The 17,879-nt window shown below is 38.4% G+C and overlaps 1 protein-coding gene across 6 annotated transcripts in view; it reads right to left on the bottom strand.

Annotated features, from left to right (window-relative positions):
* ARHGEF9 (Cdc42 guanine nucleotide exchange factor 9) overlaps positions 1–17,879 on the bottom strand; it is a 3,179,575-nt gene that overhangs the window by 249,130 nt on the left and 2,912,566 nt on the right. For all 6 annotated transcript variants that reach the window (XM_044057721.1, XM_044057724.1, XM_044057723.1 and 3 more), the window contains one exon: positions 17,837–17,879. This exon is cut by the window's right edge and continues 89 nt beyond it. In XM_044057721.1, coding sequence (XP_043913656.1) covers positions 17,837–17,879 — 43 coding nt within the window. The remainder of the gene's footprint in view (positions 1–17,836) is intronic.

Genomic DNA, 17,879 nt, shown 5'->3' with positions numbered 1-17,879 from the left:
CCAATTTGTAGAGGTGGACTCCCTTATTCTAACTTCCTGGGTCCTGTCTGTGAGCAATTGGCTATCCACCGGGTGACATACAGGTTATTACCTAACCTCCTGATTTGTCAACCATGCCCAAGTAGGGTATTGTGTCAAATGCCTTGGCCAAGTCAAGGTAGACAGTGTGAATGATTTTGTCCTCATCCATTGCTTTGATGACCTTCTCAAAGAACTCCACCAGGTTGAGTAGGCATGCTTTGCCCTTGACAAAACCAAACTGGGTTGGGTCCAGTGTCTGGAGGTTTACTTTATCATGATCCACGAGAATTCTTTCCATGGATTTACATATAAGACTAGTGACACTTATGGGTCTGTAGATGGCCCACCTTTGTGAAGAGGGATGATTATTGCCTTTCTCCATTCATGAAGCACGGAGCCTGTTTTGAGGCTACAGTTAAATAGTAATTCCAGAGGCCCTGATAGGTCATGTTTCATGCCATTTAGAAGGCATCCTAGGATATTGTTTTGACACATTGATGCAGTTCTTGGTCTTAAAGAGAGAGCATTAAGGACTTGTTCCCTAGTGATAGTATGGGGAGTTATATTTAATGAGATTTCCTCGGGGAAGGATGATGGTGAGATACGGGTAAAGTTGGAGCTGAATTTATCAGCCAGGAGGTTTGCTATATCTTCTGACTCAGTACAGGTGGCCACATTTATAATGAGCTCTGCACACAATTGTGTATTGCCTTTGAGGTTGAGGACATAGCTAAAGAATGCTTTGTGGTTGCCCTTGGCCTGGGAGGCCAAACTTACCTCAAATTTGGCCTTGCTAGACTTTATTTGTTTTCTGCATTGTTTGTTTAGTTTAATTAGAGTGCTTTTATCCTGCTGGCTGCTGCACCTCCTAATTTTTGCCATGATTTTCTTCCTCCTGTTATACAGCCTATTGATTTTATGATTCCACCAGGGTGGCTTGTTTTTTGAGTTAGTTCTGTACGTCTTCCTGGTGGGTACAGCTGCCTGTATGCAGCTATTAGCATGCTTGTACAGGGTTTCTTTGAACAGTTCTATATAGGCAGTAGTGTTCTCAGGGTTTATAGGGCTTGAATTTTTGCCAGGTTCTCACTTAATATCAGAGGTTAGTATGAGTATAGATACCTATATGTATAAGAATAAGATTAAAAAGAAACAAGATATAGGGATGATATATATTCATGATGGTAAAAAGGGAATATCCTCTCACACACGTACACGTTTCAACAGTTCTTGGAAAATGTTTGCATTCTGCAGCTGTGACTCCTCAGTTATCTCATATTATAAAGGGAAGAGATTTTTGTAATTGTTAATGCTGTTTGGAAGATGTGGGAGGAGGTAGCATCCACAGAATCAGTGTGACAGACTGGCACACCTAACAAGAAACAGATAAAAAGTAACTGATTGATGTATTTATTAAGTATAGGAATGAGTGAACCAAAATGAACATATTACACAGCTGAGGTGTAATGGGACAGGTAACTGGGGACAGGAATGTAGCGTGGGTATTACCGAAGTGCTCCTGCTTCCTCCTACATTCTAATGGCATTCAGTAGGTGTACCTGAAAACTTAAATTATCCATAGGTGTGATAGAGTACGTGTGTAATATTGAAGAAAGCAAAATGAAGGGACCAGCACTCAAAGGCAACAGATAAAAATAATTTTATTAGATTGTATAAACAACCTAATTTAGGTGCACAAACCGGTTTCGGCTATCATTGCCTTTCTCAATGTGACTTATCCAAGAAATGTAAATTCAAACCATGATGCATCCAGCTACTTAATTTATACTCACTTCTTAAAGTGGTATAATCCTTATTCATTTAGTGATTCTTGCTACTAACTAATCATAGTACGACCATCCTAAACAAATAGATTCACCAAAAATGACATATTTATACAATAATGTATAATGCAAATATTAATAAATCCGTAAACATTTAAATTATAGTCATTAACATTGTGAAATCTATTTCAAGCAGCTAATAATTAATGTTTTGGAAAACCATATTATTATTTATAGTAGATTGGGAATATTGGGTGTATGTCCTGACTAACAGTTATGTACCTATTCTAAAGAGTAGTTGGATACCAGGAATTAATATTGAAGAAAGGCCTGGAAACCTACATCTGTTTCTCCTTTGCCTTATAACCTTCACAGACAGTGTTGGTTGTATGTGGGGTCACTCTAGGTGTTGGTTGCAACTTATAAAAAGTGAGAGAGAACAGTGCAATTGCAGAAATATTAGGAGAGAAAATGTTTCTTTTCAGTGGGTATAAAGGATCTGAATTGCCCCCAAATCATAAAGTACTAAGTTTAATGGTACTGTCTGCCAAAAACAAAAAACAATAAATAGAAAATGAAATCTAAATCTAAGCCAATTGTAAGAGAAATACTGAATATTACAAAGCAGATAAAGCAGATACAGTTGGGATCTTTAGAAAAGGGAAGATGCAAACTACAGAGAAATAAATGGAATTTGTAGGAACAATATATGAAAAATAATGTTCAGGAAGAGGAATAAGGTTTAATGAAAGTTAGGAACTGATAATTGTTAAAAAGAAAAAATTTGAATAATGTTTGAGGATGAAAAATGTTTCCTATGGGTTATGCTGTTTTTTATTTTATGGCATGTATACGTATGTCATTGTCTACAATGTAAAAAATTAATAAACATGTTAAAAATGGACATGTGCATTAATGAACATGTTCCTCCATTGCAGTGTTAGTGTCCATTTCCTAGGTTTGAGAAACAGAGAAAGGAACAGTAACTAACCTCCACACCTTGCAGAAATTATGTTAGGTCTTGCTTCCCTGGTTCTCAGCAGTGAGGTTTGATAGTATTGCTGTCATGAATCTGCAGCTTGACAAGTCAATATGCATCTTTAAATATCTCTGCATACTGCGAATCCTGGATAAACCATCCTAAAGTGCTACATGTTTTGTTTGGCTCTGCAAAGTCAAGTGGATTATGATTACTTTCCTTCTAACCTTGATGATAAACCTGATTTTTTTAAATGATTTTCTATATATCTATAGACTTACATAGTTTGTCCTTTTTTGAGTTCATCTTTATAGCATTAGTGGTTTGTTCAGCTGTAGTTTAGAAACAGAGATTAAAATCAAGCTTGAATCCATAAACAATATGATTCCTACAAAATATCTTGGTTGTTTACATCTAGTGGGATTTGACTCTTCTGGTCTGATAGTGCCCATAAAGACTTAATATGCAAAAAGTCATGGTCACTCAGAAGTCATGTAGCTGAAACATTCGTATGTCTTTGAGGGGTAATTTATATATATCCCATGGGTCTCGACTTCAAGAGGTTTAAGGTTTTACACAGTGAAAACTCTAGCTTTCTGTCCATGAGGATCTGAGCAGCCTGACCAGGGATGGCTGTATTTATCCCCATCCACTCACCCTTTTTAGTTTTAAAGAGAGTTGTACAGTCACTTTAATATGGAAAGGGAGCTTATAGCACAGAATGAAGATACTTTTGGAGAGGTAAACATCTTGTCAACATGTTCTGCTAATAATATGACGAAAATTTACATCCAAGCATAGATATCTGTGCTCTTACATGTTTTACAAATGTACAAAATGTATGGGTTCCTGTTATATAATCAAAGATGCAATCCTTTGAATGCATTTTGATCGAACTTGAAAGCAAGAAACAGCAAAATAGTGAAATGGCATGTAAGCGATTTCTTTCCCTGGGAAAGAAATTGCTTGGCCGCCTCCGTTGCTTTGCCGTTTTCCTCACTGTAGTGCAATCTCGGAGTTGGTATATTTAGGTGGGGGGGACGAAGACTCCCAATTTATGTAATGTTTTGAAGTTTTTATTTTATTATTATTATTTTTTTTTTTTGTTTAACAGCAATTTTTTTTCCCTGGGAAAAAAATCGCTTTTCCAAGTGTTCAGGATTGTAAGCTTTCGCTTACATGGGGTCGATAAATCAGCGTTTGCTTTTTTAAGCATTTGTTGATTTAATATAGACCCAAAATGTACAGTAGCAATATATAATGTTACTAGCAGCATAAAGGAGGAGCACTGAGGGACAATAACTTCCTCAGACATAGAGGATATGCATTTAGCTTTTGATAATTTCCTCGACTTCTGTACTCCACCAGCAATTTTCCTTCTGTACCTTATTTCCATACCTGGCTGGGCCACATATCTGTTCTATAGGCTTTACACATGCTATTTTTAGACACTACCATTCTTCTTCAGCTGCACCTATTTCCTCATCTTATACTCGAGGTGCCCCAAAGCCTTTCACTGAATTCCTATGCTTTCATCCAGAACATTTCCTTGTCTTCGGCCCTTAGATTGTTCTCTGACCACTGCTTACAGCTGATTGTCACTCCAAGTACTTTATACTGGAGGACAACAGTTTCACTGGGGATGACTTTGCCATCTCTGATTTTATCCCAATCCACTTTCTTTAGTAGAGGAAGTCTACCTGGGTTCCATGTTGACCATTCTTGTATGTGATCTTATGACTGTTTACGTTGGTTGAGACATATGATGGTCATCATCAATCAATTTTCTAGACAGAAGTCCAAAATCGCTTCCTCATAAATATGCATCTATTAGAAGCCAGCTGAAGTCCCCATCTGTCTACTTCCTAAATGTAAAGTAGGTCATATAACTATTTGCAGTTTCTTCAGCTGCCAATGTGATTTAGGCTGTTCCACAGAAAAAAATATATACTGCCATAAACTCTCAAAAAGCAGAGCCCAATAAAAGGTAAGAGACTTCTCATTGGCTATAGCATACAGATAATCAGGACAGCCCATAACAGCAAAGCTTCTGGGGTTAAAACTGAACCAGTCCTGACTGAAAAACCTTTTGTCCCAGTCCCCTTCAATAAATAAATCACACCGAATGACATTTGATGACCTTTATTAAATTTCCACAAACATAACTTTATTAAACAATATTTATTAATTACAATTGAAACAGTATAGCTGATTGAATTCAGATATCAACATCCATGTAATGTTAACCAGGACAGCAATACTTTGCTCATCCTGATCCAGTAAGCAGTGTCCATACCTCCACTCGCTTACGTATGAAACAGCATCCCACCACTCACTTTATTTACCATTTACTGAATTACACATGCAACCAAATAAGCAGCATCCTTACCTCCACTCACTTATTTACTTATAAAGCAGCGTCCCAGCACTGACGTCATTTACCACTTATTGAATTAACATCCAACCAAATAAGCAGAGTCCTTACCTCCGCTTGCTTATTTATGAAGACAAAAGAACATCCAAAAACCAGAAGAGGGCACACCTGTCCCTCTTCTCCGCCCACCAGCCTGACCAGGCTGTCCCCCTCTCTCCTACCAAACTTCCAACCTATCAGTTCATTGAAAGGCATTAAGAACATCATTCAGTGTACATCCTCCTGTATAACTAAACTAGATCCATGTCACCACCCCCTAAAGTCCTAACTCATAAATGGCCAAAGTAGCCAATTTCCTAACTTAAACCCCATTCCCTCTGCAGTGCTAAAGTAGCCAACCCTACCATAACCTCATAACCCAGCATCACCTCTGTATATTGGCTAACTCACTTACCTAGCCACCAATAGTAGCTTCACAATATTTCCCAGGTCATTACTTACTGAATACACCACCAAAACACTAAAACCATGCCATGTGAAACCTCCAGAAAAGTGTACCACCAAACTCTAAAAAGCCCAATGACCCCAAAACAAAATGTCTAATAACATCTCCTTTCTCCTCCCAATGGATATAGTAAGGACCAGAATGAGATTTTGTTTCTAATGGCTCAATCACCTAATAATCCTGCCATAAAACCCAATAATATAAGGCAAGAAAGCCTTTGGCAACCAAAACCACCCTGTTAATGACACCAGTACATCCATGAAAAATAAGCAGCCAAACTATAGGTCAATAGCCCTCCATGAATCAGTGCCATCCCTTACCACCAACGTACTTTGAACATAGGCAATGTATACTGAACTTCGCATTAACAAACTTACCCTTTCAGTATGAGCCATCGCCCAAAATGTAGTGAATTAACCTAACCCTGTTATCCACAGAAATGAAGTAATTGCAGCTAAACGCTCATGGACCAAGTGAAACGTCACAATTTGCTCACACACCCGAATCAAATAACATAAGCATCCATCTCACCAATCTTCTAACTGCTGGTGGCTGCAACACAATATGACCAAGCTAGCATCACCCTTCCATATGCTTTACTTCTAAAAGCTACCAAGAAAACTGCCATATGCTCTAATACAACCTAACATACCTAGGCTGATCTCATCAGAAAACCATGCCACTGTCATATCGACCAATTGAGAATGAATCCTATTCCCTGGCTTCTCCTGCTAATACTATGCCTGCTAAATAAAAAACAACTTCATAGTCCTACATCCCACCTCCCGTCATCTTACCCTTTTGACAGACAGACCATGAACCAAGCCCCCCCAAAAATATGCCCCAACCCAATCCTCCTGACACGTTTGCAACTATAACCTTAACCTGATATGTGACAATAAACCTGGTTGAGGAGTAGATTTGTTTCCCAGAAAAAAACATACTTGGAACAAATTCCTCTTTCCTATCAAACAAAACACCTCTGTAGCCCTCTACAAAACTACTGAATGGGTAACCATGAATTCACCCAAGAGGTTCCACCCATGTCCTTCTTGAAGGACAATAAGACCAACATGGAAATAAGAATTGAACGTAGCTAGCTTGCAGTTGCCCCAGAACCATTAACCTCATAGTTCTCTATGATTGCTGTGACTCCATCACACCTGTGGAACCCCAAACTCCCATAAACAATCCCCAGCCCTGCAATACACTGCCCTGAACATACCTATGCCTCAACTTGCCCCTACACTACCTCAAACTACTCCCAACTTGGACGTGCCTTAATGAGCACCAAATAAATATTACTTGCGATCTTACTGTACACCATTCCAGCAATCAAAACATCCACTTAAGCAGAGTCATTACCTGTCAAATCCATGTCTGACTGGGCACTGACCATTGCTCACTAGGCACTCCCCCATCTCGACGTCACTGTGCACCACCTAAATGACCAGGACTCCATTGAAAGCCTCCATCACCTTTCGAATCCCCATCCTTTCGGGTCACCAACCAATGCCCACCTTCAACCACCAGCTGTTATGACCTCTGGACTAACATAATCTGCAACCGCACTGCATAGCACCCCAACATCTGAGACACAGATCATAGCACTACCGTGTGCAAAGAAAAGAGAAATGTAAATCTGAAATACAAATACATTTGAAAACAACCTGCCCCCCCCAAATTCTCTCGAAATCCACATTCCTTTGCCACATCCAACCACCGCAGTCACAAAATATTTCTCAAACAGGAAATCTGCAAAGCCATAATGATACAAAATCCAGGCTGTTGTGAGGTATGAATGGCCTCGCTCTTAGTACATATGCTTTTAAACCCTGGCATGCCTACCTCCCATGGCCATTAATGCCCCTAGTGCATAATTCTAACACCATTCATTTAGGTTCATACTGGAGGAGTGGTTGGCCAGGTAGTGCAGCCAGCCACAAAATCAAAGCTGGACCCTGTGCTTGTGCACCAAGTGCAGAAAGCCTGGCCACAGACACCAAAAAAATATTCCTCTAAACCTCCTGACACATCATTCCAAACAACACCTGACAGAATGACGGGACTTAAAAAAAAAAAAAAAAACGGACAGCTGAGAGAGATGTCCCCAACTCTACCAGAGGAATAAACACCACTGCAACCAAACAGCATGCTGATCCCTACAGAGTGGAACATTTCCCCAGTTCCGAGCAGTCACCTGTGTCTAATTCTTTAAAATCTATAAAAGTATAAGCTAACTGCGTATCTTTTGCCTTGTATGTCGAGCAATCCTAACGCAATATGACACTGACAATTTCCATGTTAAGGTACTTATGTAAAGTACGCACAGCACATGTACACAAACAGAAATTAATCCTCCATCTCTCCCCTACCATCACAAAATCAAATCCAGGCAGTTCTTGAATGATGCAAATGAAAAGACTTCTAGGAGTCAGCCAAACTAACTCACCTACCCTTGAGAGCCAGGAAACCCTGCAAATTAAGCAGAACCATTTCAAAAGGACATAGCCTCCCCATCACCCATGACTGCCCACCTTCCAATAAGCATGGATGGCAGCACCAGCCTGTCTCCCCAAGCTTTCCTTCAATGGCAGTGTCAAACACAGCACTCAAGCAGCGTTTGACGGCTATGCTTGGAGTCAACCCCCCCCAGAATACTCCCTACAAATCAAAACTGTAGATTCTACGCTTTGCCCTGCCCCTGAGTGCTCCTAATCAACATCGCAAGCATGCTCTTGTCAAGCAGCCATGCTAAATCCATCAGCCAAGATCAAATGCTTGCTCCCTTCTTCCATCTTTGATGTCATTATTTTTTTTTTCTGAACTTCAGTCTTTATGAACACCCAGTAATTTACTGGTAAATTTGCCAGAAAACTACCGTTCTACAACCAGACTAGTCCAAACAATGAGACTATCTGCAAACTGAACCATGGAGCAAAACATGAGGTAACGCCCAGAGATTCTGTGAAAACCTATACATCTGAGAGCTGTTATGAAGCATACTTATCACTGAACCCCTGTATACAGCTGCAACCTTTGCAAACTAAGTGACAGTTAAATTACTTATTATAACATATTAGAATGTGTTAAGCAAAATGCATAGAGCCTATTGCATATACACCTCCACAGTACCTTGGCACCTTAAGCCCATGAAAGGAAAGCTGCAGCGTTTCTTCACCCTGCCCCATCAGCATTGTCACAGGTCTACCAATAAAATAATGACACATTGTTGTGTAATAAAACAGGTCAATAAAATCAAACACAAAACAAAGCAATTTAAGTTAGACAACCCGCTCACTTTTTTTAAATCACCAGTGCAAATAATAAGTAAATGAAAGGCCACCGTAAACAGCACTGACCGACTGACAATGGCAGTATACTGGGCTTGCAAGGCACCGATAAAGTGAAGAACAAGTGCCAATGCCACCAATGGTTATGCCAGCCTGAATCAAGTATGTAACTGTACTCAAGACAAGACAGCTCCCAATCCAACCAATTTGGGCAATGTGGCCATGAACCCAGCAGCATAATTCTTTAACCACCACACTGTTCCCTCTTGATTAACAGTAAAACAAAACCTCATGGTGCAAGAAATCTGTAAAATACTGACAAGGCCTGACAAAAGTGGTTTGTGATTGGTCTACTTTACTAATGGTAGCAGTTTGATGGCAAAACACAAATGCTGACATTGCCACTTTCAACTATAAGTATATACCATGTGTTAAAAATCATCAATGTATGTACCCTGACATTCGCAATTACACGTGAAGACATCGTACAGGAAATTAGCTGACTACCACAAAGCTGTCATGTAATGAAAGATAATGGCACAAAATAGGAATGATTTTAACCACAGCTCTTATAAACTCACTTGAGATGTGCAACATAAACTGCAAATACTGCTGTAATAACCTAGAAAGTTACTAGAATAGCACGACAAGTCCCAGCATGCATTTTCCAAAAGGATACGATGTCTGAAACATAAATGCAGATCACTATTAAGTGACCTTGATCCTCAGCCAATTCCAGCAATTCAAAAAACCAGAATTAAAGTTTCATTAAGAAAAGACAAATCTGGACACTCTGGAAAAATGTGACAGTTGAAAGGCACCAACGAACGTACTTTTTTTTTTTTTTGTTATGTTTATGCTTGCAAATTCCCCAGAGAACACCAAGAGTAATGTCAACAAGACAAATCCCTAAGAGAATGCCAGGAGTAACGTCAACAAGACAGACACCCGAACCATCTTAAATCCTGCTGTTATAATCTTAGAAAGTGACTGGAATAATAGACTTGTCACGCTGCATTGCCCGGGAATGAGATTACTATGTGACAGCACGTACAGAGATCATCCAGCAGGTTTCACCCATGCCATGCCCATATGGTGCTTGTAAACCCCCACCCCAAACATATCATCAAAACTTCAATATGTACCCCAAAAAGGAAAAGCATTACAGGTTAGTATTTTTTTTTTGTGCACTGTGAGAATGGAATACAGCACTAAAAGGGAAATATCCACAACACAGTTTTAATAGACAAAGCAAATCTGGATGCTCTGAGAAATATGGACAACAAAGCCCGCCACTAGCTTGAGATGTCATCCTATGGCCAGCACCTGAGGGCATTTCTCAGTCACAGACATGCTTTTGCAGGCAGAAAACCCATTCCCACCTGAAACAAACCTTTTACTGCCCACAGCCACCAATGTGAGTGATGATCTTCCTTACCAGTGCCACCAACTGAAAACGGCCATGCAGAAACATACAAAACCCCACAAAGAGAAGCGACGGATGGCCCAACTACAAAGCGCTAAATTCCAAAACCAACTAACCCTTGAGGCCACTATCAACATAATGACTCATAGAAGCTGCAACTCCCTCACAGACCCCTGCATTAACAAAACTAAAACTGTACCACTAACCGAAACCCTACTCAATATAAGCGGCTACCCCTCCAATCATAAACCCAACCTACCCAGTCACTATCAAAAAAAAAAAAAAAAATTAATAATAATTAATTAATAAATCACTCACCATGCTTCTTCCTTACCCAAAGCCTACCTGTCCTCCCAAAATACCCAAGGTAATCTGGGACGTAAGCTTGTCTTAGCAAGTTCATGCCAAAATGTGATTCCTTATCCAGTTACACTTGCATATACCCCTTAACCCTTACCTCATTTCCTCCTAATCATCCTTTCTTCCCATTTAACCCTTTCTCCCCCTCTTAACTCCTACTAATATATTTATCTAACCCCACTGTGAAGATGTCCCTGGACAAATTGGTTTGTTACCAAACCTCATTAAGATATCTCCAAAAATATTCTAGTAACTGCAGTGTGTGTAAAACAAAAATATATCTCAGCAGACTTTATGAGGAGTTTGTTACAGTGTCATGTTGATCAGTGTCGAAACTAGGAATATCTAACCAAAGTTAAAAGTTGTTTGTGAAACGATCCTTCTATACTTTGCAGCGAAAGATGCAACAAAGTTATTTTAATGGAATAGTTCACAAGATATTGTGGAATTGTCAAACATCCTAGTGAGTACAAAAAAACATATCTTCTTTGTGAGATCCTTGCATCACTTTGTATGGCAAATGAATAACAGGACTAAATGTAGGGATTCAGTCATTGTCTAATAACATGATAGTACAGAAAAAGGGTGTGGTCATATCTGCTTAGCATCAGATGACTATCGCAGCACCATGATTAGCCAATGAGTAGAGGGTCCAGAACAAGAATCCTCTACTAATGGTAATTGCTCCAATATTGATACAATTTAATGCAGTGTAGCATGTGAGACCTTTTCCATTCCTGTGGAAAACATAAGTAATTAACAATCTCGCATTGCGGTATGTGGACTGATTCCTGAAGACCTGTTTCCAACCGCAAACTTGGAATCAAGTCAAGAGCAAAAACTATATACATGGATAACATGCAGTAGTCGGCTGGACTGCTTTGCACGCAATGGGCTTTATTGCTTTTCCAAGGAAATGCTGAAAAGGAAGTTTTACATTCCTGTAATATATTTTTTATGACCTTTTCACACCCCTCCCCCAAAAAATAAGTAAATAACAAATGAATTAATATGAAAAGTATACAAGATTAAAAAAAATCAGTCGAGAAAGTAACTTCACCTTCTAAATGTCAGACATCTCAGCAACATGTAAATGATTTAGAAGCTTGGCAAGGCCAGGAGATATTGATATCTGCACCACTAATGAGGTATGATTTAAAGCTCCAAAATGCATATTACTAATTCCAGAGACACAGGCTGTCATTGCTACTGTTTAAATATGAGAGGTGCTGGTGTTGCAATGCTTGTAAATGAACACCTATAAAGCAGACGGCAAGAAACCAGAGCATGAGCAGCCATTGCTCACAAAGTAATTAATATTAGTGGCAGTGGCACAGGGAGTAGTGTCATAACCTCACAACAAGAGACCTGTGGGCTGATTCTTTGCTGGGTACCTTTTGTCAGAGTCTGCAATTCTTCCTGCATCTTCATGAATTTTCTTCAGGTGCTACAGCATCCTCCTCCTTCCCCAAGACGTGGTAGGTGAAGTAACATTTTCTAGTAGTGTGTGAATTGAGCATGTCTGTGTATTCTGTAATACACTGCTATTGTTTCCAGAACAGGTTTTTAAGGCCTTGTGCCCACTGGCTGTTTGAATGAGCTCTGACATCCCTGCAAACCTGTGAAAGTTAGGTTATTGGAAAAACGAATTTAAGCATGGATGGCATTGAATACAATATTGTTGAAATCTACTGTATGCCACCCTCATCCACAGAACTTGAGGCTTTTCTGACTACAATTGGATAATACAAAAATTAATGAAAATGCAATCATTACTTAAGATTTAACCACCCAAAACAGTGAGTGGGTATGCTACTCAATACAGAACAAGAATGCCCAAATATTAATTATGTTGATCAAAGCAATTTGGAAGAAACAGAAAAAAAATCCAACTAGGAGCGGCAACACCTTACATATCATACTGACTACCACTGCTATATACAGCGTAGTTAACAAAGGTCATGATAAAATCATCAACTTTAACCCTGACTTGCATGAGCATGTGTGCATGCACACACACACACACACACACAGAAAGACAAACAGACACATGACAACTCATACAAACATATGCACACACACGCATGCATACACAGACAAGCACACACATAGATGTATACCTATATATATATATATATATATATATACATACATATATATATATATATATATATATATATATATATATACATATATATATATATATATATATATATATATATATATATATATATATATATATATATATATATATATATATATATATATATATATATATATATATATATATATATATATATATATATATATATATATATATATATATATATATATATATATATATATATATATATATATATATATATATACATATATATATATATATATATATATATATATATATATATATGTATATATATATATATATGTATATATATATACATATATATATATATATATATATACATATATATATATATATATATATATATATACATATATATATATATATATATATATATATACATACACACATACATACACACACACACACACACACACACACACACCTTCCTAAGCTTTCCCAGTGGAAACTATTACAAAATATATGACATAAAGATACTTAAAAAAACAAGACTGGTATAGTATAATCAATTACATAAATAAGTTTGCTAAGGATACTGTAAATGATTTCTGTGATATTAATTTCTGTGTTCATAAACACATACTGGTATGATACTAATATACATGAAAATTCAAGAGAAAATCCTTTGGTTCAACTGCAAAATGTAACAAGATACCTGCACACATTTTTGCGCAGATTTCAGTAAAACCAAAGATCTAGAAAAACAACGGTGGACATATCTTTATTTATTTTATTTATTTTACATTTGTTGACCGGGCTAGTCTGGCTGGATACATGTCCATTTTCAGCAGAGGCCCGAGGAGAAAAGCTCCATTAACACTAATAACTAACAGTGATAAAAACTATCAAAAATTTAGAGAAACTAAAAAATTTAAACACTCAGACATAAAAGCAAACAGCAAAAAAAAACCAAATGTGAAAAATAAGTAAGGAGATTAGGAACAGTTATTATGTAGTTTAGAAGAATTCAGAGGTAGTAGGAAAAGAGATACCAGTGAGGAAGGTAGTATTCCAATGAATTAGTTGCTAGGGAGAGACTGTCAGGGAAAGAAGAGGACTGAGAAAATAGTTGTAACATAAGGAGAGTCAGTAACAAATTCACTAGTTACAAGTTAGAATAGTACAAGTTAATCCAGGGTACTAGTATTAGGAAAGAGTTAATCCAGGGTACTAGTATTAGGAAAGAGAATAGCATTGAATTGAACTGAGAGTATGAATTTGGGAAAATATGAGAAGATGTAGTGATACAGCATAAAGATGGAAGAAGTAGGAAGAGAAAAGGAGAAGAAGGAAGAGTCAATTAGCAGGTAGGTGAAAAGAGGGATAAGTCAGGAGTAAAGGATAATAATTAAGAGTGAGGAGGAGGGGACTGAAAAAGAGGTGCATTGTATGTTGAGGTCAGTCAGGATTAGCACATGGGCATAGCCAGTGAGTTTGAAGATGGTGTTTTATTTGTTTTTGAAAAGGTTGGATGAGCTTAGGGTGGTCAGTTCTCTGGTAGTTTATTCCAATATGATCCAACAGTATTTGCAAATAAGGAGTCACCTGCTTTATTGTGGGATTTGAGAGTAGTTACTAGAAGCTTGTTGGCTGAGCGAAGTGAGGTAAGGTTTTTATATGGGAGATTAGGTTATTAAGTATGGGTGTATTGGAGGGTGGTGCAGAATGTTAAAAGTGATGACCAATTGGCCTTGGTATTAGGTTCTGAAGTTCTAGCCAGTGAAGTTTTTAGATTGAGACAATGATGAGTCGGAAAGGGGATCCTGTGGCAAACCTGGCAATACTATGGTAGGCTGTGTTAAGTTTATAAAGGTTGGCTTTAGAAATGTTGATAAAGGATGGAGAGGCATACAATAATGTGGAGATGAGGTGATTTTGGGCAAGAGACACTCGGGTGGTAGCACTAAGAAAGGGCTTTAGTCTGTAGAGGGCACCTATTTTCTTGTTTACGGTCTTGATGGTTATATCAATATGGTTATCAAAGCTTAGCTGATTGTCAATAGTAACGCCTAGTAGTTTCGTGGAATAGTCAGGTATAATTATAGTGCCATTACAGGACACCAGGGAGAATGAGATTGGGGTGGATTTGAGGGTTGGGGTGAAGAGTAATAATTTAGTTTTCTTGGGATTGACGAGGAGACAGACCTGTTGAAAGCATTTTTCTCCTGTTGTAAATACCTTTTGGGTGGAGCCGTGGAGTTCTTCTGGAGATGGAGCAGAGCAGATGAGAGTAGAATCATCAGCATACTGTATGCAAGTGGATGTTGGGAGAGAAGTGGGAAGGTTATTTATGAATATTGAGAACAGGAGGGGACCTAAGATGGAACCTTGTGGCACTCCGATAGTAACTGGGACTTGAGAGGATAGATGGTTGTCCCAGAGGACTGCTTGTTTTCTATTTGTCAAGTAAGATTCAAACCACTGTAGTGTTAGTGAATCAAGTGAGAGGGATTTTAAAGTATCTAGGAGAAGTTGATGGTTGACCATATCGAAGGCTTTAGAGAGGTCCAGGAATAGTGCAGAGGAGAAAAGGTTTTATTGCGATTTTTATTGATCACGTCAGTGAAGGAGAGGAGGGCAGTGGTAGTACTGTGGTGGGGCCTAAAACCATGCTGAGAGTCTGCTAGTAAGTTATTTTGCAAGAGATGATGTAAGAGTTGATGGTGTATGCAGCGTTCCATGATTTTAGATAGTGGAGAAAGAAGGGCTATAGGCCTGAAATTAGAAAGTTCGTTGGAGTTTCCTCCTTTATGGAGGGAATGATAAGGGAGATTTTCCAACAGGATGGGATAGTGGATTGTTATGGTTCTGTTAATTAAGATGGAAACTGGGTAAGCTAGTTCAGTTGCTGCTAGTTGAAGATATTCAGCTGGTAGATTATCAGCAGAAGGGGTACAAGGTTTAAGTTTTGAGAGTAACTTCTGTATATAGGTTGTGGAGACTGTATTAAGTGTAAGAGTAGGGGTGCTGTTTTGAGGAGAGGAGGTTGTTTGAAGAGGAGGAGAGGGTCATAGTGTTAGCTAGAGTAGTGACTGTTTGGGAGAAAAAGTTGTTGAAAGTATCAGCTATTACATTAGGTTGGGTCTGAGCTAGGCTAGTTGGTGTAGGTGTTTTGGTGTTTCCTGGGTGGAGCAATTTATTGATTCCTGACCAGAAATGTTTAGGGTTTTGGTTTTGTTGATACTGCAGGTAATAGTTCTTTTTATCTAGATAGGTGAGTTTTTTTGTTATGTTTCTGAGGTGTTTGAAATTTTGGTGGTCAGTTGGGTTTTGGTGGATCTCCATTTATTCCATGATTTATTTCTAGCTAGCATTGTTTGTTTGGTTTTGGAAAGCCATGGGGCTGCTTTGGAGCCTAGTCTAATCAATCGAGATGGGGCATGATGCTGGAGAATTTGTAGGAAGGTATTGTTAAAATGGTTAACTGCTTCTTCAAGTGGGAGGTGTTTTAGAGTTGACCAGTTATATTGTTTGATTTCATTACGAAAGGATGATAGGTTAAAATTAGTTTTGTTGTGTACAGTGCGATATGTGGCCTGCTTGGGATTATTGTATTTTTGTTTAGTGATATAGGTAAGGAGATGGTGCATTGATATTGTCAGGGAGTATTCCAGTTTTATAAGAGAGGGGATTGTTGTTGATCAGTATCCAATCCAGGATGGCTTGTTTCTGGGTTGATTTGTGTATTCTAGTAGGGGAGTTTATGGTTTGTTGAAAGGTAAAGAGGTTGAGGTGAATGGAAGGTTTGGGAGAGATGCAGGAGTTCCAATCTATATTAAAGTCTCCTAAGATTATGGTTTCCTGAGGAAAGTTGCAGGAGACCCAGCTAAGGATATTTTCTAGTGTATTGACGTTATTGCCTGGCGGGATGTAGGAGCATATTATATAGATGGCTTTGGTTTTGTTAATTTGGAGTTTGGAACAGAGTATTTCTGCAATGGCTGGGGAGGGGGGCAGGGAGTCAATTAAGGCTAGCTGCAGTTGGGATTTGTATAGTAAGGCTACTCCTCCGCCCTTTTTGTTAAGACGATCTTGCCTTAAGGTGCTATAGCCTGGGGGAGTGATTTCATTATCTTTGGTACCTGGTTTTAGCCAAGTTTCTGTGAGACATAGAATATCAAAGGCATAGAAGTCAATTAAAGCATGGAGTTGTGTGATTTTATTGTTGATGCTGCGAATATTTAAGTGAGCTATTGAGAGGGAGTCAGTAGAGAAAGGTGAACCAAAACTATTAGCAGTTTGGTTAGTAGGAGTATCTTCTGTAAGTGCAGAAATTATTATTGCTCCCACAAATAAAATAAACATTTCAAGTTCTATTAGACGAGGCAACATACCTGTTGTTTCCTACACAAAATCAAGAAAGCCCTAACTAAAGCCCTGGCTATCATATTTAATAAAGTATTGATATACTAGCATGTCCCTGACCCATGGTTTCATGATGACAGGCAGTAGGGGTAGTAACTCACACAGGGAATGGGGTGGGGTCACATCAAGCCATCAGCCCAAGTAACATTCTGTTCAAAATAACTGAGTCATTACCAAACCCATCTAAAATGACAACGAAGGCCAACTTATGTGACCTGTCCAACAGTACAAGTTTATGACTGGGAGATCCTGTGTTTTGAAAAGAATGGATTTGTGAAGAGGTAACATCAGCGCTTGAAGGAGGACGAGGACTGACTACTGATTACTTACACCTTGCTAAGGCATTCAACCCACTTTTCATAACAAGATAATTAATTCAGTGGGTGAAATACTGTTTAAGCAGCAGAACACAAAATGTTATTGTAAGGTATGGTCACAGGCTATCCTAATAGGAATTATATCAAGGTATTACACAATTTTAAAAACAATAATAACGCAATACAAACTTAAATCCAAGGAGCACTTCTCATAAAGTTAGAAATGTGATCATAGGTGAAAATAAAATTATTTGAATTTTTCTGACCTTTTTACAGAGAATCAACTGATGATCAAACAAGAAGAAAACT

The sequence above is a fragment of the Protopterus annectens genome, chromosome 15.part0, assembly GCF_019279795.1.
Source record: "Protopterus annectens isolate FY-2018-M chromosome 15.part0, PAN1.0, whole genome shotgun sequence".
In the NCBI taxonomy this organism is placed as follows: Eukaryota; Metazoa; Chordata; order Ceratodontiformes; family Protopteridae; genus Protopterus; species Protopterus annectens.
This window is presented reverse-complemented; position numbering and strand designations above follow the sequence as displayed.